The sequence below is a fragment of the Typha latifolia genome, chromosome 9, assembly GCF_019914945.1.
Source record: "Typha latifolia isolate L0001 chromosome 9, TyphaL0001v2, whole genome shotgun sequence".
Classification (NCBI taxonomy): Eukaryota; Viridiplantae; Streptophyta; class Magnoliopsida; order Poales; family Typhaceae; genus Typha; species Typha latifolia.
Window position 1 is genome coordinate 4,530,530 of NC_133094.1, and position 12,387 is coordinate 4,542,916.

The 12,387-nt window shown below is 35.6% G+C and overlaps 1 protein-coding gene across 1 annotated transcript; it reads right to left on the reverse strand.

The window, feature by feature from the left end:
- Positions 1-168: 168 nt before the first annotated feature.
- On the reverse strand, positions 169-4,634 carry LOC140794774 (large ribosomal subunit protein uL18-like). The gene is made up of 9 exons (XM_073146949.1): positions 4,510-4,634; positions 4,084-4,153; positions 3,907-3,998; positions 3,680-3,806; positions 3,498-3,577; positions 3,305-3,421; positions 1,390-1,524; positions 589-758; positions 169-471 (listed from the first exon to the last, which is right to left on the reverse strand). Exons 1-9 carry the CDS (start codon positions 4,510-4,512, stop codon positions 351-353), a joined length of 915 nt encoding a protein of 304 aa, XP_073003050.1. The 5' UTR covers positions 4,513-4,634; the 3' UTR covers positions 169-350.
- Positions 4,635-12,387: the final 7,753 nt, after the last annotated feature.

Sequence of the window (12,387 nt, forward strand, 5' to 3'; positions counted from 1 at the left end):
ATACTAGTATTAAACTAATCATTACAATAACTTAAAATAGTATTATACTAGTATCAGCCCTCTTCTTCTGGTATTAAATATTAGAATACTTATGCTTAGAATACTTACACTTATTCTATTATTCTACAAGTGATCGTAGGCTAATGAAACTAAAGAAAGAAACCGATCTAAAACATCAATAATAAAGATTGCTTAGGCATGAAGCAAGATTAGAGTGTATTGTCGGAATTCCGAACACCAAGACCCAAAAAAGATCTGATTTAACAAAAATGACAGACTACCGGAGAATAGGACTCTGCAAAAGAAAGGAAGAAACAATGACATAACTAGCAACAATCCTGGCTACAATTTCAATCCTCGTCTTCATCCTCATCATCGTAGTCACCAGCACCAGCAGATGAGTTGAGGGCATTTAACCGTTCAATGAGCTTAGCTTTCCTCTCCTCATATGTGAGCTTCTTCAAGTTAAACCTGCCATGTAAACAGAAAAGTAGTTATTATACAAGGCCAAAACTTCAACTACATCCTAGCTTGGATGCTTCAATCACACACATGGTTGCAGGCTTGCAGCATAAGGATTGATAGTACCTCTTGTGCTCTTTGGGAGGTTCTTTAGTAGATTTTGTTGGACTTGGGTCTGCACGAATTGCAGCATGCACCTTCTTGTACAGCTCTTCCATGTCATCTGGTTCAACTCCCCTCTTAATATATTCACTGAAATGGGTCTGGTACTTTTCAGGTTCATCCTCCATCAGAGTCTGGACGGAAAAGCAGAAATCGGAACTATATCAATGCTGTTATTTGCAAGATCAAATTTTCACACAATACCATACAAGTGCCAAGAATATAGGTTTTAGGGATGAATATGGATGAGGAATAAATTCTACAGTGCAATTTAATTAAATGATAGCAAATACAAGTTTTGCATAATGAGCATAAAAGGATAAAACATGATTATTTCTTGTAAAATGATAAAAAAAAAAAAAATTGGGTGTCCCAGTGGAAAATTCTACCAACCTAGAGGGAGATGTACAGTCATAACCTCATTTTTTAAGAGGTCGTTAACAAGACTTGAACCCGTCAACTTAAAGAGTTTAAGATGCAAAGAGCAAGCTTTGCAATAGCAATGTGATTATTTCTAACAAACTTATTTTGGAACGTACTGCAATTGTCAAAATTAAAACCAAAATAGAGAACTTTTCTGATATAAAAGATAACCCTATACATTTTTCCTACTTCTCAACCTATAGTAGAAGACTTAGTTAAGAACACGATATGAAGTGAAATATTGTTTGGACCTTCAGAGCAGCAAGTGAAAGCTAGAATATGCATCAGAATACAATAGCAAAATGAAAACTAAGCGCAAACAGAAGCAACAAAACGACTAACCCTCATGTAAGAAGCAATATGACCACCAAAGATGTACTTGCGGTGAACCTCTGCATCGAGTTGTTTGTCATCCTTCTTAAAACCAGCAAACCTCTTATCACTGTGAGGAATATCAAGACCACCATCTAATGCTCCCTGCACTCAACAACACAAAATTAATTAATCACAAGGACTAATATAACAAATTACAAACCAAATGCTCAGAATTATATATCATTCAGCCATGACTACGGGTGTCAACAAGCCAAAAATGATTGATTATATTTGGCTCAAAATAAAAATTGATCAAATTAGAACACTAGCTGAGCTAGAAAATTGAGCTAAAATAGTAGCTCGTATTCAGACTTGAAAGAATTTGAGCCAACTCATCATCAGCTCATTTGGCTTGTTTAGCTTAACCAATCATGTCAAGCACATTATAACTTAACTTTCTTAGGTGCTAACTCAGCTCAACGAGCTCGATTCACCTGGACCAAATAGTGACTAGAAGAGATATTAATTAATAATCAATTCTCAACCATTACATTTGAATATGAAGACTATATATACTTATTTATTTATTTCTTTATTTATGTATATAAATCATTCAAGCTATATCGAGCCAAACATGATTGAGCTAAGCTTTGCTCGTGTTCGGCTAGTATAGTCCGAGCTAAACTTATGTTCAACTAATTTATCTAATAAGCTAGTCGATCTCAATCAAAATTTTACGCCAAGCACGTGTTGTTCACAAACAACAAGCTCGATTGATAACCGTAGCCATGACAAAAGGTAGAAGGTTTATACTTCTCAAAAATATCTTATTTAATGTCCCCACTGCTTACCCAATAGTTTTAGGAATTACAATCAGGTATAAAGCAAAAGTCCTAATAGAAATAAAACATTATAAATTTAGTGGACAACAAATTACTTCACATATGGACAGATTTCCTGCAACTCATTTTAAACATCAAATGGTATATTTTTTACTATAAAGCACAGTTTATCTAGAATTATTCAGAAATCATAAGACCCACCACCACAACAATTAGAGCACTAAATGGTATTTGAATATTTCAGATAGAAAAGGTTCCTTAAGGTTAAAACAAGCAGTAATAAAAACAGAATTGGTGAGATACAGAACAAGAACAGCATAACCAAGAGGCTAAGAGGGAGATGAAAAAATACAAACATATCTTGCTATTAAGAAGCAAGATCTGCACTGCAAAGAGGTAAGAGAGAACCCATTGAAGAACATGTCTGCCAAGGAAAGATGAGACTATCTGAAATGGGCCAGATAACCGAGTAATAGTCGCATGATCTAGTAACTTCACATGTTTACAACCCATTGTGCTCCGTCAATGTTTGTCACTATATCTTTTCTCAAGTCTCTCCCATGGTGATTAGAAAAAACTTTAATATATAATCCATATTACTATCGTTACAACGGATAAACTAGTTATACAGTACAATAATCACCTGTATAAATTCACACTCTTCTCCTGGTAATATTAGGTGAACTCTTGCAAAATAAAAGAGAGATTTAGGAGCAAAAATTCATAATGCTTCCAAAAAAGAGATGTCATATTCTCCTTTTCTTTCTCGAGGTTATCCCTTGTTAGATTCTTCAAAAGTTATTTTTGAGGCTTGTAATAAGCAATTAATTCTTCCAATATAGGCCATATCTATTGTTAGAAAGATTCATGAAAGTGCCAAATATCAGTTCCTTGAAAGAGATTCAGGAAAGGCCCAATTTCGTTCATTCTCTCATTAGGGAACAGCTTGAAAAATGAAAATGTCCTCAGTTCCTCGATTCATTCCGCGGTGCGAAATTCATCTTTGGTTAAACAATCATTTGGTTGTGCCATTTTCGGTTTTATACTTAGCAATACCAAAAAACTGCGAAACTCAATCAGAGAAAGGAAATATGTTAAACCTTGAGGGCACCAAAGACACGATTTCCGGTTGTAGTCCTGACAAGGCCAACATCAAGGAGAGCACGGAACGGTCTCCTGCTTTCTGCAGGTTCAACAGAAAAGTCTTCTCCAGTAGCCTGCAGGGAAGTTATTTGGACAAATTAGTCAACTACAAAGGGACCACAGCTGCAGATATGGAATTTATATGGATACCTCAACATTCCCCTCATATTCCTCATCCATCTCAAGCATCTTCAAGACACGGCGTGCCACGAGAAGCCCCGTGCAGTAAGCTATGTGTCACAACATAAACTCTTAGATTACAAATAAAGATTACCAACATGTGCAAAAGATGCACACAAAATGATATTCTTACAAATGCATGGAATGACTACCTGCAGCATAATTGGTGAGACCCACTTCAAGACCAAAGTGAGGTAACTCATGAGAATAGGCAGCTGCAAGGACCAAATCACCAGCAATACTTGCAGAAATGATTTGTGCAGTAATGTCCTTGTTGGTCTACACAAATTATTAGTGAAGGATAGAACTGATTTACCAATTATAAGTTCCAATATATAAAAGCATCAAAGGTTTGTCAATAAAAAACACTTCAGGATACAAATCGGACAACGAATCTGTACTTGGGCGTATTATATTTGTTCTTATCCTGGTTAATAAGTCTGATCCTTGCCCGGTAATCGGTCTTACCCTCTGCATAGACATTAAAAAGAATAAAGAATAAATAGCAAAAAGCATCATAATAACAAATAACGTGTGGTAAGTGTGGTGGTCATACGTCTCCTTCTCTTGAACTTGACTTGAAAACGCTTAAAGTATGCCCTACTCTTCTGGGACTTGACGAAAACCTAAAACATACGTAACAGCACTTGAATTAGAACGTAAGCACGAAAACAAGAGATCTTACATAAAAGCCAGAAGCTTTGCAAAACAAATACATAAATAGAGTCCCAAAGAATGATCTTTCTTTCCCAAAAGATCGATTCCATTAGAACCAACACAAAGAAACAGAATAATGCAGTTAACATTGTGAAAAACTTACTTGAGCCGCAGAATAAGTACGACATTATCACAACAAAAAGCATGAGACGAAGCAAAGATCCAGAATCAAAAATCAAATTTCCAGGGAAATCCAAAAGCCTAGAGAAATAATGCATAGGAAATCGGGAAAAAAGAGATTCGAGAGGGTTGAGAGAAGGCTTACCATCTCCGCGCTGTTCACTCTTCGGTGCTGGCTTAGCCGGGTCCGAAGGCGAGAAGAAAAGGAGGGTTTTATAACGGCGCCGCGGTGTAAAACCCTAATAGCTAAGATAGACGGCCGAGATTGAATTTCTCACGTGATCGCGGCGAGGGAAGAAGTTGGAGAGTTTGCATTTCTTTTGGGTTTTTTTTTTGAAAAAGAATAGGATAATTTTATAAATTATCCACTGTTACAAAAAAAAAAAAAAAAAAAAAAACTCTGACATAAGATCAAGAAGCCATCATCCCATGTACATCTAAAACCTAATGATCTACTCATGCTAGCAAGCTAATCAGCAGCAAAATTAGCCTCACAAAGATATGTTTAACTAGACAATTATAGTAATTGCTAGTTAAATTTAAAATATCATCGTTGATGGATTTCACTGACCATAGAGCTAGAGAAGTACCTTCGATGATGTTGATTAGGAAAAAAGAATCATACTCCAAATAGATATTGGTAAAATTCTTGTCCTTAAGAAATAAGAGTGTCTTTCTCGTAGCAATAGCTTAGCTATCAGAACCAATCTATATTTTTCACACCTGACTCCTGCAAAAATATGGCAACAGTTAGCCTGCCGGACCACAAACTCGGCCCCCCAAGCTCTAATCGATCCACAAAAGATCCATCCGAATTAATTTTAAGAGTTAAATGTATTTTACGCTCCTGTATTTATGTCCAAAATTACTTTACGCTCCTATACTTTAAAAAGCCTCAAGCCAGTCCTCACACTTATGACTAAAGTAAAACCGTTAGTTTTAAACTTAATTAAATATTATCAAAATGACTAAAATGCTCCTATCATGTTTGTTAGAGAAAACTTATAGATTTTGATATAATATAGCAAAATTATAAAAATAGCTATGGTACTTGATTAAATTTAATAGAAAAACTAACAGTCTCAGTCTAGTTATAAGTATAAGAACTTATTTGAGATTTTTTGAAGTATAAGGTGTAAAGTGATTTTAGACATAAGTACAAAGGGGTAAAATATATTTAACCCTAATTTTAATCTAGTTCAAAAGAGGAGGATTTCGACGAACTAGGATACCAAGTTGGGGTGTGCATGTGGATCCAATGAAAAGGTTTGAAAATATTCATTTGTTAAGGATAAGGAATTGACTCCAAACCTTTTTAATTTCTTCTTGCTCATTTTTGAAGACTATCTTATTATAATATTTTCATATTTGCTAGGAAGTAATAACAATAAGTGTTCTTATCCAAGACTTAGTCTTTGCATTAAGACCATGACTCTCTAAAAGCCTCATCCCAAAGATCGAGAGTAACATCAAGATTAACTCTCAACAAAATTTATAAAGTATGGGCCACCCTATAAGAGAAAAGTAAGTGGAGGACAGTTTCCACCTCCAAAAAATAAAGAGGGCAAAGAGCGTTAGTAACCAGGTTGGGGCTATTGAGATAAGTTTTGGTAGGGATTTTTTTTTCCAAACAGATTTTCTAAAGAAACATTTTGATTTTGAAAAGAATTTTAATATACTAGAGAATTTTCCAACCTTCCCATTCAATTTTTCTACTCTCAGGATTATGGATGAGATTATAGGCAAACTTGGACGAGAAATTTCCCAAGGGCTACAATTTCCAAATCCAAACATCATCTCTTTTCCTAAAAGGAATAATAATACTCATGATTCTGCGATCCAAAATTGAATCAAAACAGTTGCAAATCAAGTCAATATTTCACAACCCATTTAGAATAATGTCGAACACATAAGTACTGGAATTTCTCATTTTCATATTAATGTAGGTAGGTCATTTATCCAAAGGGATGGTAAAGATCCAAGAGTCATGCCACATATTTGTAGCCATAAACAAATTCTTCTTAATCTCATTCATAGCCATAAGAAAAGGCATCAAAACTAAGAAAAGTTTCTAGGCTTCTAGTAATACCAAGGATGAGAAATCACATATCTCGCAGTAACCACCTTAGTCCAAAGTTTATCACCACTATTTAACACATGCAAAATATTTTTAGCAAGCAAAAAATATCTGATAGTGAGCAACTCTCTAATAGCTAGATCATCTTCACATTTAGATTTAGTAATTTTATCCCAGCTAATAAGCATTTTTCATAAATAATTTTTTTAGAAATCTTAGTAATACGATCAACAACAGCTAAAATTGTCCAAGTGGATGCCATAAGATGAACAGGCATAGAACTGAGGACTAAGTTAATGAGAACAACTCTCGCCGCTTGAGTTATGTTAACCATCTTCCACCCAAAAAGTTTGCACTCAACTTATGATAGAAAATTCTCTTCGTCTTTAATCATGAGATGCTTAGGCGAGATTTTTCAACCCAAATGCTTAAAAGGAAAGGTACCATCTTGCATGTTTAGGATGTGGGAGAAAGAAAGTTTATCAAGTCATCAATCTATCAAGAACAAAAATTTCATATTTTATTTTATTTATTTTAAAGTTCGTAATCTATCAGTAATAGCTTTCTTAACCTTGTATAGCGGAACCTCAAAACTGCCTAAACAAATTTTATTTCATCTTAAAAGTTCTTTTTGGACAAGGTCAAGCTTATTACTGAGAGAAAGAAAAAGAGAGGTAGAAGAGGAGACCAGCCAATTCTAAAAATCAGAAATTAAATCATTCACTTACGGGTATTTAAACTAAAACCATTCAAATATAAAAAGGAACTTATGGAGTTTTTAAATTCGATGAAAGACTCCTAGGGTGAGCAAAATGCGAGCATGATCTAACAACGCAAGAACAAGCCCATAAGGGCAGAGTTAATAAAGACATGATTTAGTCGGACAAGAACTCTAGCTCTCCCATGCGTATTGTTACACTAGGTATATAGAAGCTCTGAGAAACCAACATAAATAAGGCCACAACAACGAGTGAATATACGAAAGCTCAAGACTGACAAAAGAAAATGAAAAAGGGCGACCACCAACTTTATCCTCAAAAAGCTTAAATATATTTTACACCCCCACCAAAAATTATTTTACCTCTGTACAATATTCTATACTGAACCATAGCACTATTAAGATTTTCAATCCAACTTAACAAATTTATCAATTAAAAAAAACTATCACAAATTACTATAATACCCTCACTCATCTTCTACTTAGCCACACCAAAAACTCATCCCCGTCCCCTATAAACATTTCATCTCATCAATCCAAATCAAACATTTCCTTCCTCGGCCAAGCTCCCCTCGGCTACAATCTCAACCTCCATCAATGACCGGTGGTCATAACCATCTCTTCCTCACAAAAACCCCCACCTAATAATGAAAAAAAAAAACTTAGCAATCAACCCCTCCTCTTTTTTTGATAAAATTGGCAATTAATACCTCAAAGGGCACAACATTTCAAGTATCTCATGAGATACGTGAAACATTCCTATACACCAAACTATGACATTTAGAGGGTATAGAACCCACTCAAAGAGTTGCAAAACCCTATTCCCTTCCTTTGTTAGCTAACCAGTCGACCACAAGATTAGTTTTCCTAAAATGAAAAGGGGCACATAAATCAAAAAAGAGAGAAAGAGAAAAAATGTCAAATACAATTATGGGTGTCAAAATAAATGAGCGGCTCGGGATCGGCTCCGGCTCAGTTCAAGCTGAGCTAAGCTTGGGCTTATTTTGATGCTCAATTTAAATTCTGAGCCGAGCCTAACCTGAAGCTGACTCGCTCAGGCTCGGCCTAATACCCTCGTTTACACCCTACTTGTCTTCTCTTATTTTTATCCAATATAGTGTAAAATAGTTACACCTACTTACAAAGAAGGATGTGCTATTCTCCTACATTGTAATGAGTCTGTTCCGTCCCATCTCGTCTAAGTTGTGTCAGCTTAGTAGACTCTATTTCCACTGTTAACTCTCGCATTCAATTCCCATTCCCTTCCTCCGATGCCACCTTCTCATTCTCCCTCTCCCATGACAAAAAAATACTTAAAAAAGAGAGTTTGCTTAGTAGGCTCGATTTGCTTTTTCTTCCTATCATTTTGGAGAAATAAAGAGAGAGTGAATGAAGAGTAGGTTGTAATGAAAAAGGGTGTTCTCACTGCCTTCACATCCTCCTCCTACTCATCTAGCCTCCTTCTCCTTCAACAAACTATCGTAGCTGTTGACTCCTCCTCCAACCTCCTCCTACTTTGTTAGCCTCCTTATCCGACCTCCTTCTTCGGCAAGCTGTTGCCACCGCCTCCTCCTCTTTCAACCTACTCCTCATTCGGCAATCCACCATTACAACTTCTTCTAATTAGGCTCGGACTTGAGCTCAGGCTCGGCTCCGGCTCTGGCTGGCTCAACTCGAGCTCGACTCGATTTGAGCTAAGCCAAGTCTAAAAATCAAACTATGCTCGAAATTAATTTTGAGCTGAGCCCGACCTAGAGTCGGCTCACTCAACCTTGGCTTGTTTACCACCCTAGATACAATGTGTTTGATTTGCCAAGGTATAAGAGCTTATTAATACAAGACTTTGACCAAAATTTTAGAATCCACTTCAAACCTAATGTTCTTCAAGCCTTTCCCATTAGCAGTAGTGAGTGCCCTTCTAGCAGCCTCCGCTTTATCTTGGAGAGGGCTTGTTGCCAAATTATTGATAGAGCATAGATGAAAGAGATCATCTAATAATTCATACCATCTATTGTGATTGTAGCATGCAAAGCCTGAAACTGAAAATGGAATGTGTAACCCAGAGCTCCCCCTCCCTCCAACACAGCATAATAACCCTAGAGCAACCTCTACTAGCAACTACCTCGGCACACTATTGTGAGCCCAATTTGCTAGTATATTTTAAGGCATTAGTAGCATCAATCCTAGTTTCAGGCAAAATAAATTAGGGTCAAATAAAAAACTTATCTCTTTGCATTAATTTATAGTATCTTTTTTGGACATACATCTACATTTCTAGGAGACTATCATCATTAATCACCGACTTGGTTGGCCAGCTTCGTCGGCATACTATCTCTCAAACCTATTTTCCGCTTAGAATAAGGCTTAGGAGCCTTCTTCTTAGCCTTCTTATGCATGAACTTTTGGGTAACAACTCCATAATCCTCTTTAGATTTTGTCTTGGAGTTAAATTTCCTATCACCCACATCCATGTTTGCCTCCTCTCACTCATCCTTAGAAAGGTCAACGAGCCTCTCCTCTGAATAGATTGTCTTCGAATGACTCTCTCTTAGAAGGACATGGACTACCCACTCAGTCAACGCCTCATGGTCATCTTTGACAATTTCCCCTAACACTAAGTTAGACACTTCCCTTTGCCGGATTTGTTAGGCTCACTCTAATAGCTACCTGAGTTTCTCCACTAGAGACAGACAAACGCTCACCCTTTAAAATATGGGGCATTGGATTAGCATCCCTGCCTGCCGAAATAGTAAGACAAGCTATGAGTTTAAGATAGGTGGGAATAACAAAATGACTTGACCCAGCCAAATTTCTCCTAATAGTAGGCTTCATATTTATTTCAATTTTTCCTTAGTCAGGGTAACACCATTTGAGGAGTCCGCCCGCATAGGGCTGGTCTCAACCCACACCTAGTCAGATTGAATTAAGCTGACACCAACATCCTTCCCTTTAATTGATTTAGGCATCAAACTTTGCTTAGTCTTTAGTCTTGAGTTTAGAACATCTCCTAAGAGTATTTCCTAGTGTGTCGATAGAACTTGACACTATTACTCAAGTAGTCAAGTTTTTTTAAAATAATCCTTAAATTCACTACTTCCACGTAGTAGTCGAGTCCCAGTATTTGTGATGAAAAGTTGAAAATCAAATGCCCTCATGTGTAGAGGAACTATATGAGATGATTCGTTGGATGAACTCCACCTCATGAGATGGTTACCTCATCTAATTAGGATTTGAAGTGTATTTTTAACTTGATGTGAGATGGCTTCGAGACCCCGAGTAGAAAGGTAATGGTATAGGCAAGCATGATATAAGCAAGCATGGAGACTTGTGTTTCATTTAGAGATGTGCAAAAAAAATTTTGATTATGTTTGTGCGTTACGAGGGAACAACCTATTGCACTTAGTACTCACATGGATAAAGTGTGCATTGGTTGATTAGCTTGTCCATTGGAGAAAAGTTTATAAGAGAGATTCTTATTTTAGAGATTTTGACTTTTATAGTAGATTTATGAGTATAGATTTGCACTCTTTGTTTGAATTTGGAGATGGGTCTAGTATATGATCCTGCAATTTTTCCTTAGTTGATGAATTTTCACATAAATCTTACATCCTTGATTTACTTAGATATTTTTTATAGTTTAGACCAAGTTGTACACAATACTATTGTAGGCAATTTATAGGTCTGCCTCAATTAGCGGATCTATATATTGAAGAGGGCTAGCTCTTTTATCTAGTCTATAATTATTGAAAATATTTGATAATATTGATGGAGCAAATATAGGATTTTTAATGCAGATGGAGGAATGCTTGAACTCGAGGTGATGATCAAGTTGATATGCAGATACTTTACTCCAAGATCATTATATATATATACATACATATATGATGCTTTTGGATAGAATTATAGTAGTTATTAAAATCTTCTCTTAATTGAATAGACTTTTGAAAAATAACACTTTAGGAGCATCCTAATTAGGATAAGGATGACCTATCCTAATTGAATTAAGATAATATCTCTCACTCGTCTTTCATATAGTATCAATCTCTAAAAACAAAGAACAATCTATAATAAAAGAAATAAAGTATGGACTGCTAAGATTCATCTTAATAAAGAGAATAACTATCTGAAATCACAGTTTAATCAATTATGACACATCTCATTCTACATAGTCTGCTCTTAAACTATTAAACGTATATAATGAATCACCAAGTCTAACGCTGGCAACATGTCTAGCCATAATATTTGTAAGATTTGGTGTATGTGCTATGCTAATAACTACTTGGCACAGAAAATTAAATAATTTATTTTCTTTTAAGAAAATATAATTATATAATATATAATAGTTTTGAAAATTGGTTTTAAATTTGATTTGCAAAGTGAAAAATACAATAAAGTCAATAAATGATAGAGCTCCAAAAAATAAACAAGTGACAAGTATGCACATATTTAAGTATATATTCAATGAATCATCCTCATTCAATTCATGTCATAAAAGCATTAAGTTAGCCATTCTTAAAATATTTCCATTCGATTGTAGATATAAACGCAAATCAAATTATCATTAGTAACTCTTAGCCCCTCAAGGCCTCAACAAGTAATGAGATAAAAAGGCATAACAGTCATGTACAAGACAGATCACACTATATTATTATAGATATCAATCGAGATCTAAAAAAATTGTGCCTAAAGCATGTCATAATGCATGCATATCACTTTATAAGGTAATAGATATCAGAGCACACTACTACATAGAAAAAGTTACACACGAAAACAACATAATCATTCTCAAATATTCATCAATAATGCATGTTATCTATTCCCATAATATGCATCATGACTGTACAAGAGGTTGTAGGTATATCATGCTCTCTCTCCAACATAGAAGGCGGTATGCAATAAGATAGGGATATTAGGCACCCTATTGTCTAGCATACACCAGTTCATCTTATAGCATTACATTTTTTAGTGCTCGAAAACACAAATGCTCAACTGTCTCACAATGTCATTGCCCTAGTCTCACGAATGCATATGCCATAGCATCTAATGGTCATAGCATGCTTCCGCACTCGAATACACCTCATGCTTAAAATGCCTTATGACCTACATCACTACCGTTAATAACATCGCACTACATGACTATATATCCTCATTGCAAAGCACTACAAGAATATTAATAGCACTACCACACACTGCATAGTTATATATTCGCGTTGTTAGGTACTATCACG